This window comes from Procambarus clarkii, chromosome 43 (assembly GCF_040958095.1).
Source record: "Procambarus clarkii isolate CNS0578487 chromosome 43, FALCON_Pclarkii_2.0, whole genome shotgun sequence".
NCBI lineage: Eukaryota > Metazoa > Arthropoda > Malacostraca > Decapoda > Cambaridae > Procambarus > Procambarus clarkii.
The window spans coordinates 35,394,655-35,412,392 of NC_091192.1; the positions used below are offsets into that span (position 1 = coordinate 35,394,655).

Here is a 17,738-nt window from a genome sequence, read left to right on the forward strand (position 1 = left end):
ATCGCCACAGACAGTTGGCCAAGCTACCAGCACGACTAGTGCTGAACTCTGCTTCCTATACCTGGCCTACTTCACCAAACAGCTCTTGTTTATTTAGATATTCGAAAGGAAATATTAAACAATGACTCGTTTAGTATAATTCATTTCCGTTATTAATCTAAATTATCTCGTGCACTACAGGAAATAAAAATAACATTTTCAATGACAGCCGCGCAAATATCACATAAGTCCCGGATGGCTAGGGCTAATCAGCGAGCAGCTTACAAATCCGCTAAAGAAGTGATCCAATCAGCACCACCGTCTCATTGGAGTGCTGGTGACGCGGACCAATCGGCGAATTTGTTTTGACGAGAGTGCTGGAGCCGAGCATGAAGGAACACTTCCCATAAGGATGTCTGCTGTCAAGCATCGCTAAAAGGCGCCATGGGGCTTATTATATCCAGATTTCGGGTAAGATGGACGACCTATGAGTGATGTAATGAGTGTGATGATGAAGTAAATTAGTGGCGTAAGGAAGAGGAATAGCGACCAGAGAGCAACAGGCTGGACACACCGGCCACTACCCAGTTTTGATGCTACTTGTTGTTTTCCTTCGTGCCATATATGTGCTTTTTGGGTGACGTGTTACTTGGTGCTATTGTTACTTGGCTATGTTCATAGCTGTGTATTGATGATCCTGCAATGCTCCCCTCACCTGGGTGAGGTTATACCAGTGTTGCTTGTATGGTTACCTGTGTTGCTTGTATGGTTACCTGTGTTGCTTGTATGGTTACCTGTGTTGCTTGTATGGTTACCTGTGTTGCTTGTATGGTTACCTGTGTTGCTTGTATGGTTACCTGTGTTGCTTGTATGGTTACCTGTGTTGCTTGTATGGTTACCTGTGTTGCTTGTATGGTTACCTGTGTTGCTTGTATGGTTACCTGTGTTGCTTGTATGGTTACCTGTGTTGCTTGTATGGTTACCTGTGTTGCTTGTATGGTAAACTATTGTTAGGGAGAGGAGACATGCAAGTCTTCTCAAGGACCACCCTAGCCTAGGCTGTCCATACTGACAGCCATCCTGTGGTGGCCATAACCTGGCTCCCCCTGCCGATACACACATTGTCAACTGTACACTGCCCCTTAACTACCAGTCTAACATTCATTGTCACCAATATACATGTTTTAACATAGTGTTCATATTCCCAAAACTGCAAAATGGTTACTTATGGTGTTGGGTTAAGGTACAGTAACGTCTAAATTGTTCTTGGCATAGAAATCTAACCTAACATGAAAACTATACAATTCTTTAACCATTTTTCATCTCATTTGGCAGTAGAATGGCATATGTTTGGTCTGTGTTGCAATATTATGTTTTCCATGTGCATATATGGTAGTGACATGGGCAGTGTGTGTGTTGGGGGGGGGGGGGGCAGTGTCATGGGCAGCATATGTGTGGGGCGGTTATGGGCAGCGTGTGTGTTTGTGTGTGTGTAGGGCAGTGGTGTGTGTGCGCGCGTGGGGCAGTCTCATGGGAGGCATGTACTCGCCTATTTGCCACTTATTTGTGCTTGTGGGGGTTGAGCTGTGGCTCTTTGGTCCCCGCCTCTCAACTGTCCTGCCTCTCGACTGGTGTACAGGTTCCTGAGCCTACTGGGCTCTATCATATCTACACTTGAAACTGTGTAGAGTCTGCCTCCACCACATTACTTCCTAATGTATTCCATTTGTCAACCACTCTGACACTAAAAAAAGTTCTTTCTAATATCTGTGGTTTATTTGGGCACTCGGTTTCCACCTGTGTCCCCCTAGTGTGTATGCCCCTGGTGTTAAATAGTCTGTCTTTATCTATCCTTTCAATTCCTCTAAGAATCTTGTATGTGGTGATCATGTCCTGCCTAACTCTTCTGTGTGTTATGTCTTGTGTGCGTATCATGTATTGTGAGGGGGGGGGGGTGTACTGGGTTAGTTGTACTCCCCTAGTTGCAGGCGATGAGTCACAATAACGTGGCTGAAATAATCGATTTGAGAATGGTCCAGGACGGACCGAAACGTCGTCGTCCCTTCAACTTCTAGTGTGTGGTCTGGTCAACTCCCCTAGTTATGCTTGTGGGGGGTTGAGCTTCAGCTCTTTGGTCCCACGTCTCATCTGTCAATCAACTGGCGTACAGATTCCTGAGCCTTTTGGTCTCCATGTCTACATTTGTCATGTATTGTGTGTGCATGTCATGTCTCATGTGTCTAGTGTCATGTATCATGTACTGTGTATATGGGGGGGGGGGGCAGTGTCAAGTGTGATGCGAGTTGCTGGGGGGGGGGGGGGAGGTTGGGCGTGTTGAGTTGTATTCACCTAGTTGTGCTTGCGGGGTTGAACTCTGCTCTTTTGGCTCACCTGTCAATTGTCAATCAATCAAATGTTACTAACTACTAATTCTTTTTTCCACCCCCCATCCCCCAGTACCTATTTGCTGCTAGGTAACGGGCATCTGGGTGAAAGAAACTGCCCATTTATTTCTGCCGGCCCTGAGAATCGAACCCTGGTCCACACGACTATATATCAAGCATGCTATCCACTCAGCCACCGCCCCCCCCCCCCCCCCCCGGTTGTTAAGGGGGGGGGGGAAGTTGTGGGGTGGGAGGGGGTGAGTTGTGGGATGGGGGGGTTCAGGCGAGTTGTGTGTGGAGGGGGGGTCGGACGAGTTGTGTGGGGAACTAATGATGATGATGATAATAATACAGTAATAAAAATAATGCTAATAATGATACTGTATTTGATAGACATAATGGCATTTTAGTGCACTGATCTGAACCTAGGCATCAAGGTTAGATTCTCACGATTGGTGGGGGGGGGGGAAGGTTTTTAAAATAATCGGTATTGGTGGCCTACAGTGTGTTTACCATGTATGTTACACAAATCAAATAATGCTCTCTAATGTTCATGTATTAAGGCAGAGACTGGGAAAAAATGTTATATGATATTTAGTAATTAAATATGAGGTGATCAGATATCTAATGCAGGTCACTGGTGTGGTAACTGCAGATGGTGTGTATGTCGCTCGGCTTCGGGTTAACAGTCGGGTATGGCCAGGGCTTTATAAAAACACTTGTCCCTCTTCTCTTCAAAGTATAAGAGATAGAGTATTATAGCCTATGAGAATAAAGTCTATGATCCTGAGGGGCTACAGAGCCTTACATCCTCAGTTTTATTCTCAAATTAGAGAGTTCAGCTGATGTTTTGCAAAGTAAACCTAAATGTTATAATAATACTGTACTTTGTTTTTATTCTCATCATATTAAATCCAAGTTAACTCTAATGCCTTGCTTGACTACTTTAAGTTTGCCTTGTGTATTGTACAGTACTAACATTTCTTTTTATTTTCAGAAAAAACAATCAACCAAAGACTTACTTGAAGAGATTCAAAAGGTAAGAAATTTAAGCTTTTAAAGTACAGTATGCCTATTTTATATAGTTCTCATTATTAATGCTGAATTACACATTATTTGATGGACAGTTTTGCAATGATCTTTACTTTAAAAAATTATAGTTAGCAGTAAATAGACTGCTATAATTTCTTGCAGTTAATATACTGCATATTCAATAAAGCAAATATAATGTGGTGGAGACCTAAGTACAGTGCATGCACTAAATGAGGTTTGAGGGAAACTTCAAGTATATGAATTGTATGTTATTGCAAGATAACTTTTTGGTGTTCAGGAGACGGTAATCTAGCAAATTAAAGGCAGTAAATTTAGAAGAGAATTTATTTCAAAGGAATTAATATCATGAATTGTGCTGTATAAAGGGCTTTAATACTGTGCTAGGTAATGAATGACTAGCTTTTGCAGGTGAGACTTGAACTCTATTATTGGATCATTATCAAAGGTGATGCTCCTTTTAAATGAGTAACTGTATGAGACTGTAAAGTTGGTTATGGGTATATTAGAGATAGTTTCATGGCAGAATGTGGAGGCGATCGAGGAATACCGGGAGACGACGGAGCAACGCCAGAAGAAGCTGGTGGGGAGCCTCGTCCTCTACTCCATCGTGCTATACTTGGTTGCCGCTGTGGTCTTCTACTTCTATTACTTCCCCAACAAGCTACGCGAGAGGCTGCTATATGCCACCCCTTTTATTATCTTTCCCTTCTTGTGAGTACCACACTTCATAGAGTTCACTCTATTAGACTTAAAATTAAGACTAGAAATGTACATAAAACACTTGATGTGCAGTAATTATTAATTATTATTAACTGAACTACAGTGCCCAACAGAATATTTACTCATGGGAAAAAACATAAATACTGTACTGTACATGCTACCTCCAATTTTCACAGAACAAAGTTCTGTGAAATTGAGTTCTGTGAAAAACTGTGAAAAGTTCTTTTTGTTCCTTAAAAAAGTGTAAATAAAAAACTAGCACATCACATTTGTTAAGAGGAAAATTGGATAAAGCTCCAGAGGGAATAATATCCACTCTCTACACAATGATACACTTATTTTAACATTAATATTTAATGATCCTCCACTTTCCAGAAATAAATTCATGGTACAGTATAATGATGTCCACAATGCTTAGGATGTGCATAACTAAGCCTAAAAGATTTGCAAGACACGAGAACATAGGCTGTGTGGGAGTCCAGCTCTTTGCTGGGAATGCTGTAGACATGAGATTAGTCTGGGTTGTTCAGTAATTTACATAAGTACATGCAATCTGCATTGGCACAACAATTAATACAGTAATTTTATTCAACATTTGCCGCCATGAATCAAAGAATATGTTGGTAATTTTTTTCCAGTTCAAATTATATTTACAGTACTTTATAATTTTGTTGATGTAAATTTTTGAGTTCCCACATTTCTCTTAAATTTGTAAATCAAAGCATTTTTGTATTAGCTTTCTGGCATTACCCAGCTAATTAAACCCCTAAGTTTTATTCCACGATGTCTTGCTAAAACTCCAAAGCCAACCCTCTGAGAATATATGCACTTCTTTGTATAAAACTGTAATTGCTTTATAAACATGCTTCATTTTAGGCTTACTGCCTTCCTTACCATAAAAATCCTCTCATTTTCATTCTTAGCAATATCAATTAATATTTCGAATTTTCACAATACCCATTGTTTTATATTAATATCTAATATCATAGTTGTCTTCATCACCATGAACTCTGCCATGCTCATGGCAGAGCATAAATATTATTATTATTGGTCAAATGATTGGCAAATGCAGTTTAATGCTGACAAAGTAAAGTTCTGAGGCTAGGTAATGATGATAGTGTAGAGAAACTATCTAAACCTTAGGACTACGAATCCGAAGATCATCTATTGATCTATTTTCAGAATCTATTTTCAGTATAGAAAATAGATTCTGAAAATATATTTGCAACTCATGCATTTAGGGATGCAATTCTCCTAGTGAGTCGCACCTTGTGTCAAACCTACGTGAGGCTGACAGAGAAAACTAAACCTTTCTCCTTGGAAGGATCTCAAGTTTATTTGGTGAATAATAGGAAGCCAATGCAGGCCATGACCTTGTATTCAGGCCCTGCATATGTGTTTTGACTAATCACAAGATTCAGTAACAGGCATTAGTTATTCAGCTTGTGCAGTATTTATACTGTAGTACTATTTTGTGTACTTAGCCCATGCTAAACGCACTTTTTCTGTGTACCGTAGTAGCTATCTTTTGTTAGTTCTTAATTAACTTTAATTGGGTTAGGTTGTACATAACATTTTATAAAATGATTTAACTTGTGAAGTTTTCATCTAAAGTTAGAATTTGTATACAGTATATTGTATTTAGTATCATTTGCAACTACTGTACAGGACAATACATTATTACATGTACAGTACAGTAGTACTCACCAATACAGTACTGTGATTTAAGTTTTAAAATTACATAAAACTCTGTTGAAATTTAATAGCTGAAACTTGATGTATTATGCAGGCATTTTATTAGATATTTTGTTAGCAATTTCATTATGAAGAGGCTTAACTAATTTTATATTTTGGTTGAATTGTTTTGAGGCTTTATGTCCTGAAACATTAAAGTATTTTAACATTTTATGAACTCCCTATATATTATAGTTAAAACTTCCACAGAATCTACTCTTTAAAGAGGCTGCTGACTTGGTATTATCGACGGAAGATTTCTAAAAATGAAGAAAAGTTAAAAAGTCTCCGCGAGAGACAAGAGAAGATCTTGGAGCAGGTGATGGAGACAGAAACATACAAGGTGGCGAAGGAGATACTGGAACTGTATGCTCCTGACCAGCTACGCAGGAATCAGGTGTGTTGTGTACCTTGACATGACTAAGTTGGATTCAATATAAACGATGCCCTCCTTACAAACTGGAATTCTCATCCATGTGGAGGGCAGTACTCTAATGCTAAATTAGCCTATAAATAGTGAAGTATTTTGTCATGCAAGCCAGTAGAGGTTGGAGGGAATGATTGTTTTCTGCTGCAGATGTGGCCATTCAGTTGATACCTGGTTGATGGGGTTCTGGGAGTTCTTCTACTCCCCAAGCCCGGCCCGGGAGCCAGACTTGACTTGTGAGAGTTTGGTCCACCAGGCTGTTGCTTGGAGCGGCCCGCAGGCCCACATACCCACCACAGCCCGGTTGGTCCGGCACTCCTTGAAGGAAACAATCTAGTTTCCTCTTGAAGATGTCCACGTTTGTTCCTGTAATATTTCTGATGCTCGCTGGTAGAATGTTGAACAACCGTGGACCTCTGATGTTCATACAGTGTTCTCTGATTGTGCCTATGGCACCTCTGCTCTACACTGGGTCTATTCTGCATTTTCTTCCATGTCGTTCACTTCAGTACGTTGTTATTTTACTGTGCAGATTTGGGACCTGTCCCTCCAGTATTTTCCATGTGTATATTATTTGGTATCTCTCTCGTCTCCTTTCTAGCAGTTAAAGTAGTAATTGGCATATTACTCTTGTGATTAAGTGCACGAGATACTGTAATTGGTATTTCCTCAGCATGGCTTTTTTTCTCTGAGGTACAATATTTGGGTTTAAGTGCCACTTTTGGAAACTTGGTTATAGATGTTTTATATAGACTACAAAAAAAACAATTGTCAGGTTTATTGCAAAATTCATGGTATTTGAATGAGGAAACATTCTGTAAAGACAACTGGACTGGACACTAAACAGATCTCAAGAAGGTAATAGTCATAACCTCAAACTAAATATACACTAGAAAACAAAAATTGCAGTGTAGTGTCCCATGTACCACTGCATACATTACTGGTTTCTATACATTGAGTCATATTACCCATTTTTATTGTATTTTTCATCAATATAAAATGTATATTATGGTCTATATTATAGCTTTTTTTCTATGCTGTTGGACAGAGCTCTTAAAAATAACATGCCTAGTTCCTGGATGTTTGACTTTATGGGTGTCAGATGGGTGCCAGCCTTTCCAATGTTCAGTGTCTCACTTCTGAGAAACACCAAGCTTTAAGATCTAATATTACTTACTGTCTCTGCTCATTAATCCATATCATATGGGGCCATCCTCATTCGAGAGTTAGTCAAATTTCTTACCAGGAATATCCAAAAATGAAAAAATGTACAATTTTTGTTGTTTCACAACTTGCTTATTCCCACAGCTTACTCGTGCATGATGAGCATGAATTGATTCAAATTGGCCAAAGATTTGGGTTGCCAAAATTTGGATTATTGAGCTCTTATTACTTTTCTTTCTTTCATAGATATATAATTTGTTTTGCTTTTCAAATACTTTATGCCCAGTTTTACTCAGTTATGAGACTGATCTTAGATCCCTATGATCCGCTCTTCTCAAAGAGCATACCTGATTCTGATCCTGGTGTTCAGTAGGCCTACCCAAGTCCAGAGACATGGTAGTTGTAATTATCCAAGTATAGTTAACAAATAAAATCTGTGCTTGTGGTGTCCTGTCTTCCCAGTACTGTCATACGTTGTTTTGAAACTACTGATTGGTTTTGGCCTCCATCATCATCTTGCTTGTTCCAACCATCTACCACTGTTTGCAAAAAGAGAACTTTCTAATGTTTGGCAGCTTTGTTTCCTGAGCATGACCACCTTGAAGATGTAATTCTCCTTCGTCAATTTTTTCAATTTATTATTTTGTATGTAGTGATCACATAGCCTCTCTTTCTTCTATATTCTAGGAGATAGAAGAAAAGAAGAAAAATATACCATATTTGATATATGAGGACACCTTTATCCTCACTTTTATTCTCTCCTCATACCATAGCTCTTGGTTGTTCAGTTCCAGACGTGATTTAGTTACCTGTCTTTGCATCTTTTCCAGTTGGATGTGCTTCTTGAGATATGGGCACCATACATACAACTGCTGCATGTTCCGATTTATGTCTCGTGAAGATCTTGAACAGTTTCTTTAATATTTTGCCTTCATGTACAGTATTTAAAAGCGATTTTGAAGGATTGGTATTTCCTATTGTTTGCAATAAAAGATTGAGGACTCCTGTCAAATGTTTTGTTCCAGCTTTGGGTTTGATACCATTTCCTTTCTGACTTCCTGTCTGATATTCACACTTGTCTGTTTACTACAGTGTCTGGTTTCCTTAATCACTTCTAATATTTCTTACTCTGGCAACTTGTGCATAGGGTAGTTGCGTATCCTCCTTGCACTTTTCTATTCCTTGTGTGACCACCTTCATCTCTACTGAAAAAGATCTTTTCCCTGTTGAATTTTCTTGCTTAACTTTTTGTATTCACTAACATACAGATTTGATTTAGTGTCCTCAAAAGTTACTTTTAATACTTTATTTTTCTCCCCCAGGACTTTTCCTTTAGTGTCCCAGAGCTCTTTATCATTGCATAATTCCTTAATTTGACTTACTCGGGCTTTCATTACTGCTGCTCGGTTTCCTAACATGTCCATGTGATATTTTACAGTGTTCTCTATGTTTGCCGACGTGTGCAAACCACTCTGGCTAATATTTTCCTCATCAAAGCCATCAAAATAAATTCAACTTTTGTCCTTCCTCATGTTGGCAGCCATAATTGTCGTACTTGTCACTGTGATACTAAAGCATTGGGGAGCTTCTAAGAGCTATTCCAGACATTATCATTAAAGTTTTCTATTGGATCTCTTACATGCTTCAGTGTTTTTGGAGGAGATTTGAACAGTTCCTGGGGCTGTATGTTTTTCTTTGCTAATGCCTATCTGGACACCGAAAATATTTAATTAGATAAACTATGTCTCACAGCTAAGCAGAACAATTGCATTCGTGTGGAATAATGAGCTTTTGTCTTCTCTAATCTTTGTACTGTGTACACTTGCATTCATGTTGTACCCTGTGGTATGGTGTTTAATGTGTAACTACGTGAAACACTGTCTTAATGGTGGTGTAGCACTTCTCTGCTTTAGATTCATGTTTTGTGGCACTTGTCTCTGAACCTCCTGCAAGAGCCTCGCCAAATTCTGCACAATGTAAATCATTAACACTTACATTTTTATTTTCTATCTTCAACCTTGTATTATTAACTAATAGCTTGAATAAAAGACTTATTAGTATACTTGGCAAGCTAATACAGTAGCTTTAGTTTCTTCATGCTTTCTTATGGTCCTTCACATTATGTTTAAAAGTATTTTACCAATACTATATTTCTGCCCTTATCATTGAATACTTAACCATATGCTCCAGAGTGCATTCTGATTCTTGCCTACAATCTCTATCACTACCCACTTGAAACCTTTTAATTATTCCATCCAAATTTGTGAACTTCCCCATTTTAGTCTAGTAATGTGGTCATTTGTTTCACATCTTTTCTTATTGCTTTAATTTTTTGTTAACATCTTATGTTCCCATATGTGGTCATTATGCATTTCTGATAAATTGTTCTCATGATCTCTTCAAAATTCATGTTGCATCATCTGCTTTTTCTTAATTTTTATCACTTTCATACTTTTAGTACAACTCAAAATCTACAAATAATAAATTGTTTTCAGATGCTCAAAACGCCAACGCCTGTGGGCCCAATTGCACCGACCCCTGCCAGTCAGCATGCAGGTTAGCCGAAAGGAAAAGTTGTCGTTGCCCTCAGGGCATCATGTTCTTGAATGTTGAGGACCAGCCGTGGGATTATTGGAAGTGTGGTGTTTGTTGTTTTGAGTGTTTGTTAGTGAAGTTATCAAACCGCTTGGCCTGGTTGGTAGAGCGATGACCTCATTTCTTGCAGGTCAGCATTTGGTTATTGATGCTCCTAAGTAGTTGCACGCTGTTCCTTATATCCGACTTCAAATCCCAGCTCCCTATCCTCATATTTCTTCTTAGTACTGTATACAGTAGTTGCGTTAACTTAACATTTCTCATTATTATTCTTTACTAGCTGAACCCGGCCACGCATTGCTGTGACTCGGCAACGCATGTGCGTTGTTGAGCCACAGCAACCTTACCCCCGTCTCCCAGTCCTTCCCACCATTCCACCACCTCGTCCCCTTGTCCTCCCAACTATTCCTCATTCCCCTATCCCTCCATCCCTCCATCCTCCCATCCATTCCCCACTTCCCCGTCCCCTCGTCCTCCTCGTCATTTCCTCCCTCCTCCATCCCTATGTCCCCACCATTCCCCACTCCACTGCCCCCTTGTGCTCTTCACCATCTGCCACTCCATCCCCTTGTCCTCCCTACCATCCCCCCCTCCCGTTCACTTGCCCTCCGCACCATCCCCCCCACTCGTGTCCCATTGTCCTTCCCACCATTCTCCATTCCCGTCCCCTCGTCCCCACCATCCCCAACTCCCCCGTCCCCACCATCCCCAACTCCCCCGTCCCCACCATCCCCAACTCCCCCGTCCCCACCATCCCCAACTCCCCCGTCCCCACCATCCCCAACTCCCCCGTCCCCTCGTTCCCACCATCCCCAACTCCCCCGTCTTCTCGTCCTCCCCACCATTACCCCCTCCCCTATCCCATTGTCCTCGATACCATCCCCCACGCCCATCCCCTCGTCCTCCCCACCATTCTTAACTCCCTCGTCCGATGCATTCCCAAATAATCTGATGTTCCCATCAGAAAATTGGGAACATAAAATGATCTGATGTTCCCATCACTGAAATATAAGAAAACAGTTAAACAAAATGAAAAGCAATGACAAAATAAAAAAAATAAACTATACTCAAGAAATGAGTGGGTATGTATGAGTTGTTTACCATACATTGCCATATGTATGGTAAACAACAAAGCTCAATTCCAACACAATGTCACACAAAATAATTAAATCAAAATTAAAATAAATCAAAATTTATAAAAATTCAATTTATCAATGAAATCGGAAACATTGAAATGGAATCGTAACATATTTAGTATAGCATGTGTTGGTCTTGGGTGCAACAGATGGCGCTGTTTTTCAAAAACGCATGTTTTACCTGTCACAGGGGTGGCATCTATATAGTATGTATATAAAAAGACGCTCCTATTCGAATGTAACGTTGTGCCAAAATTTCAAAGCAATCGGTGAGGAACTTTCGGAGATTACAGCGTGTGTGTTGCTCTTACCTTCAACAGATGAAGCTGTTTTTTTTTTTTTAAAGCATGTTTTTTCCTGTCACAGGTGAGGCATGTATATAGTAGATATATAAAAAGACGCGCTTATTCGAATGCAACGTTGTCAAAATTTCAAAGCAATCCGTAAAGAGGTTTCGAAGATTTCCCTCGCATGAAAAACACATGAAAAACACAGTTTTTCAGAAAAAGCATGTTCTTTTACTGTCACAGACGTGACATCTATATAGTATGTATATAAAAACCTGCTCGGATGCAAATGGAACGTTGTGTGAAAATTTCAAAGCAATCGGTGAAGAACTTTCGGAGATTAGCCGTTATGCACAAATGAACATTTCTATTTTTATTTATATAGATACCTGTTTCATTTTTTATTTTTTGTAATTGCTTTATTTTATTTTTAATTACTTTATTTTATTTTATTTGTATTTTATATTTTTATTTTACTAAATGAACTTGAAGTTTGAGGTCAGTAAGAAAGCTCTATCCCTTAGGCTGCGGACATCATCAGTTGTGCAGGCACAAATAGCAAATACATGTGTAATAGGAGTGATATAAATAGATACAAATATAAGGCAGCTCCTGTTTATATTGATATAAATAGGAGCTGCCTCATAATCCAATAAGCCTTCTGTAGTTCCTTTATTATTATGATGATCAAATGACTGGTTGACCTGGTATACTTCATTACAACCATATAAAGATGTGAAACGTATAAGAACATAATTGGTATAATGTATAATGTACATGTTTAATTTTAATGGAATTTGAACCATGAAGATTACTGCATTGGTATAGTAACATTTGTGATAACAGCATTTACATAATATGGTAATTATAAAATGATAGGATTTTTTCATGTTTGAAGGTAAACACCACTACATTTGTATATAGCTATTATATCCATATTAGCCTCGTTTGTGTGAAACCTAAACGGTAATAGTTTAGTTACCAACATATAACTAAAGTTGTACCCTAATGCAGGAATGTAATAAAAAGTGGGGATTAACACTTTTGCCCACTAATGACGAAGTATGGAGTCAAAATTTTAGTACTGTACCTTATTTCCACTGATAATGAAGTATGGCGTCAAAAATAAAAAAAATTTTGGCCTGCTTTCGTCTTGGATGCGGGAGAGGCGCGCCGCGGTTTTGGACATTATATGCCTATACTCCTGTAGGGAATTTCATTGCGAATACATTGATACCAAAATGAAAGACCTAGGACGAGAATTGAGGTAACAAAGTTGAAAAGAGTAAACACATGTTATTGCTCTTGAGTGCTCATGAGGGGTAACGTGTTGTCACTTTCTCTGTTTGCTGTGAGTGGTACGCTGGGCTTTTGGACTTTATATGTGCATATTCTCATGTTCTATTGGGTGGGAATTCTATTGTGAACCCAATGATACCAAATGAAAGACCTAGTACAAAAATTGAGGTGACCAAGTGAAAAGTATACACATTTCATTGCTTTTTAGTGCTCACGAGTAACATGCTCTCACTTTCTCTGTTTTGTGCAGGCGGTATGTCGGGCTTTCGGACTTCATATGTATTTAATCGTGTAGAAAATTCTATTGCGAACACATTGATATCGAATTGAAAAACCTAGGACGAGAATTGAGATGACAAAGTTGAAAAGAGTATACTGTACACTTTTTAGTATTACCGCGCCCTCTAATGGAAGGCCGGGCACGCCTCCCTGCTCTCTTCTGGGTAACTGCGGCTTGCTTTCATCACGTCGGCGGGTGGAGCGCACCACGGCTTTTGACATTATATGCATATACTCCAGTTGGGAATTCTATTGCGAACCCATTGATACCAAAATGTAAGACCTAGGACGAAAATTGAGGTAACCAAAGTGAAAAGAATGTACTCATTTTATCGCTCTTGCGCGCTCCCGGGTAACACACTCACTTTCTTTCTTAACTCATTTGCTGCGAGTGGTATGCCGGGCTTTTGGAGTGTATATGCTTTTAGTCCTGTAGAGCATTCTATTGCGAACACATTGATACAAAATTGAAAAACCTAGGACGAGAATTAAGGTGACAAAGTTGAAAAGAGTCTACACTTCTCATTATTACCGCACGCTCCAGCTGAACGCCCAAAACCACTAGGAAAGGTGGAGTGATCGCTCTGGAACCACGAAAGTGTTAAGGAAAGACAAATGAAAATTGTGAAGTGTCAAGAGATGAAAGTTGGGTGTTCCCATCTGTAACTAAACTGAGCTGAGGTGCTTTATAGCATTTTAGGGTTCCATGGACCAAAATACCATCTCTACAATGTTAGCCCCTTTCACAAATATGTGAAAGGGGCATTAATGATGCCCCTTTCACATATTTGTGTTTAGCCGAAATTGTGTTGGTGGAAATTCTTGTTACCTGAACTTGCACTAATTGAGGGTTCACTGCATATTTGTTTTTCTCTATTGATGCTAAAAATATGAGGATTTAAATTCAGGAAAATAAATGTTTGTTACACACAAAAGGAGATTCAAAAGTATAACAAATGGGAACTAAGGTGAGGCATTTTATATAAATAAGGGTAGTTTGAAGAAAGCTTCTGATTTGGCATTGTTAATTTAACACTTTCACGCTCTGGGCGAGCGAGCGCCAGACCACTCTTAAGGTGGGCCGGGCATTCCACGGGAGCATGCGGTTTTCAATTTTGTCACGTCAATTCTTGTCCTAGATTTTTCATTTTGGCATTAATGTGTTTGCAATAGAATTCCCTACAGGAATACAGTATATGCATATAAAGTCCAAAAGCAAGGCGTATCACCCACACCAAGCCGAGAAATTGGCACCTGTGAGTGCCCAAGAGCAAAAAATGTGAATATTCTTTTTCACTTTGGTCACCTCACTTCTCGTCCTAGGTCTTTCATTTTGGTATCAATGTGTTCGCAATAAAACTCCCTACAGGTGTATATGCATATAATGTCCAAAACCACAGTGCACCCCCACCCTCAGCCAAGCTGAAAGCAATCCGAACTTTTTAAATTTTTGACACACCGATACGCCATTCCCGCACATTCGTCTTAATAAATTTTTTACTCTATGCTGTGTTGTCCCTGGGAGAAAGTGCTAAATATTTTTAGGTACCATATTTGGGCAGGATTGACTGGCATCATCCACACAAAATGTAGTTAATGGACTTGCCTCACAATTACTAAAATGACCAGTTCTGTAGCAAGTAACTGTTGACACCTTTTTTTGCTGGGATTTAATCCATACTGTACGTGTTCTCATTAAAAATGTTGGTATTGCACTTTTAAGAATTTGTTGAGCTGTTATTACTGCAATTTATTCCAGCAATAACAGTAAATATGTTTAAATATAAACATATATTTAAGTATTTGTTTTAAATATTTGAATATTATGGAGGTGGATTATGTAGCATTCACAACCTCTTGATAATAGTAGACAATCATTTAAGATGTTCGAAGACGAGTGGTGAGCACAGCACCGACTCCTCAGTCTGTGCCTCTTGGAAGCATGGGAGCACGACCCTTGGGCCCCCAAGTCTTGCCGCACCAGACTCCCATCTACACTTCCAGGCCACTGCCAATAACACAATCGACGCCTGTGAGACCAGGTGAGTCGTGGCACCTGGATAAGTCTTAATGAGATAGATGGCCCTTAGTATGGATGGGGGCAGGAATGCTGCATTACAAAAGAATGTACTTTGTACATTGGACACGCTGAGTGGGCAACACTTATGAGGTTAGTTGGAATTTAGAGGAATGTGGAGTTCTTTTCGTTTGACCTTGCTAAAGCTTTATATTTTATTTGATGCTATTAAATTTGTTGTGTGATTATATATTTGTATTTAGTGGAATAGAGCTATTTTCATGCTGTTCCTTCATTTTATTGATTATAATGCAGGGAATGTCACAATAATGTGGCTGAAACAAATAACTTGACTCCCGCACCTAAAGTGAAAGTGATTCAGTTTGTCCTGTACTCTTATCAGGTCATGTCACGATTTAATCGGGGTCCAGGTCAAACTGAAAATCAATCTTTATTTCACTTCGTGTTTGTGGTTTGGGTTATTATAGATTAAAACAAATATTTGTTTTACTTGCAGTGGTTTTTGAAAAGGCTGCCATCACCCATATGCTTATTTCCAGTTTGTTTTCTCAAGAGTTATATTATTATTTCATAAATTGTGTGGATATCATCTCGCTCTTATTTTCTTGGTCTTCAAATTGGGCATATTCAATACACACCTTGAACCATTTGGCATAGTTGACATTTCTTGGCTATAATCCATTTCATTAAAGGAATGATCATATATTAGATGGTCATCACACTACTGTATGTACAATACTACCTAAATGTCTTGGTTTAGATCAGATATAATATAATTTGTAGCATTTCATTACCTGTTTACTTAAAAACACTTCAAAATTTGCCAGCATTGTGTAAGAAAGTGGGGTATCTGTGGTTTACTGGTGATAAATACAGTAGCTCCATTCCTTTACCTGATCTTAAAATGTCATCACAAAATCTGTTATACTTATTTCCACTCTGCAATTTTTTTATACATTTATTTACATTTGAATTCCAACATCCATATTTGGCTCCATTTGTTAAGCTTAATTAGATGTACAGGATTATTATTTTAGCCTTATTTCATACAGTATTATATTGCTTTGATTTTAATTTTTGATTTGCATTGTTTCGTTTAATAATGTGCATGAATGTGAGCCGCGTGTTGAAGCTAGTGTAATGCAGGTCTAGCTGGCATGAGCACTCTAAGGTCAGCATCATCAGGAGGGGTTGTGCCTCTAGGCCCTGGGCCAGCCAAAGGCCTCCCTGTTGTTGGCATCACTCCCGCTTCCTTCACCGCCACACCAGCGCCCCCTCTCCATACAACTGTCCCACGTGAGTCTTCTGGCCACTGTCTTGCATTGTGTGTAAATAATTAAATTCTAATTTTACTACAGCATTTGTGTCTTGGCGAGAAATAAACACTTGTTCTTCAAATCATAACTATATTCTGTACACATTGCCGAATGTTAGGGCTATTGATATTTTGCTATACAGTATTATGAATTTGGAGAATATTGTCTTAAGTTTTTTTTTTTTAAAAACTAAGGTCATTTAAATAATATTATGGAATAAATGTAAATGGAAGAAATATTTTGGTTTGCTTTTAATAACAGGAATTTTTAAAGGCAAGCACAGTACAGTCTTGATATGGTTGCTGGTTGTCTGAACTTCACTTTTTCCAGACCACCTCTGCTTGCAATATCACCAGTTGCTATGTGCTTTACAGCCCAGAGAGGTTATCCATGGTTATCCAAGTAGACCCATTGTGAGGTGTTTGTTCCCTTTGTAGGTAAACCACCTGCAACAGAGGCATCCAAATGAACTCTGCTGGATTATTGGTTGTCTAGCTCATCCTGGATTCAAGTAGGGCATTAGATGCTTAGTTTACATTAAAGTTTATAGATGTAGTGCTGCATGAATAAAGTTCCCAGATGGGGATGAGTTTAACAAGGGAGAAGGGTTCACAGGTACGACCATATGCATTAACATAACTATTTATTACGCTTAATTCAATATAGTTTGGGATTTCTCTATTTTATGAAGTGTTTTACTCAAAACTAATCAGTGATGTGTAAATGTTCTGCTGAATGATTCTTAACCCTCCCAAGGAACCCTGTCTTAATACTGGCCTATATGACTTGCTTCACTTATACAGCTTCTTAATCACTGTCGTAATTACAAAGTGATTATAGGAGTCCCAATATGAATACTCAGGACATCAATTTACATGCACAAAACATATCTTTCACATGGTATAGCTACATGTATGGTGGAATTATCACCGACACGTCCTCTACTTGGCGGCACTCGAGTCATAGCTCAATGCTGGACACTGAGTTCGGAATGTGTCTAATCTCTCGGATTCCACCTCCACCTGTTCCAGGTGCTTGCAGGCAAATCAAACTGGGCTACCTCATGGGCAGTCACGGATGGGAGACAATTGTTTATTCAAAATCAAATGGTACGTACTTGCATCTTTCACTCCCAATTCGCTATTTCTCGTTCACATTGTCCTCGTTGTGAAGCCAGGTGTCATAAATTTACACTGGCAATTTGTCTCGACTGCCCTCAGTTCTCGTTCCACAGACAGGAGGGAATTAATGATGACGATACTGTAGCTTCTGTAGACTTCAATGTACAGTAAGATGGTCTTGTTTGAATGATGAAAACAACTGGGGG

General features: G+C 39.1%; 1 protein-coding gene across 5 annotated transcripts in view; it reads left to right on the forward strand.

Annotated features, from left to right (window-relative positions):
* Positions 1–300: 300 nt before the first annotated feature.
* The window catches only part of Lnpk (zinc-ribbon metal-binding protein lunapark), a 32,587-nt gene continuing 15,149 nt past the window's right edge, over positions 301–17,738 (forward strand). For 2 of the 5 annotated variants that reach the window (XM_045738955.2, XM_069300236.1), the window contains exons 1-7: positions 303–450; positions 3,361–3,402; positions 3,940–4,127; positions 6,081–6,267; positions 9,957–10,017; positions 14,941–15,099; positions 16,242–16,391. In XM_045738955.2, coding sequence (XP_045594911.2) covers positions 424–450; positions 3,361–3,402; positions 3,940–4,127; positions 6,081–6,267; positions 9,957–10,017; positions 14,941–15,099; positions 16,242–16,391 — 814 coding nt within the window. In that variant the 5' untranslated portion in view covers positions 303–423. Of the gene's footprint in view, positions 451–3,360; positions 3,403–3,939; positions 4,128–6,080; positions 6,268–9,956; positions 10,018–14,940; positions 15,100–16,241; positions 16,392–17,442; positions 17,521–17,738 lie in introns of all 5 variants that reach the window. The other 3 variants (XM_045738954.2, XM_045738952.2, XM_045738956.2) reach the window with 3 other exon arrangements.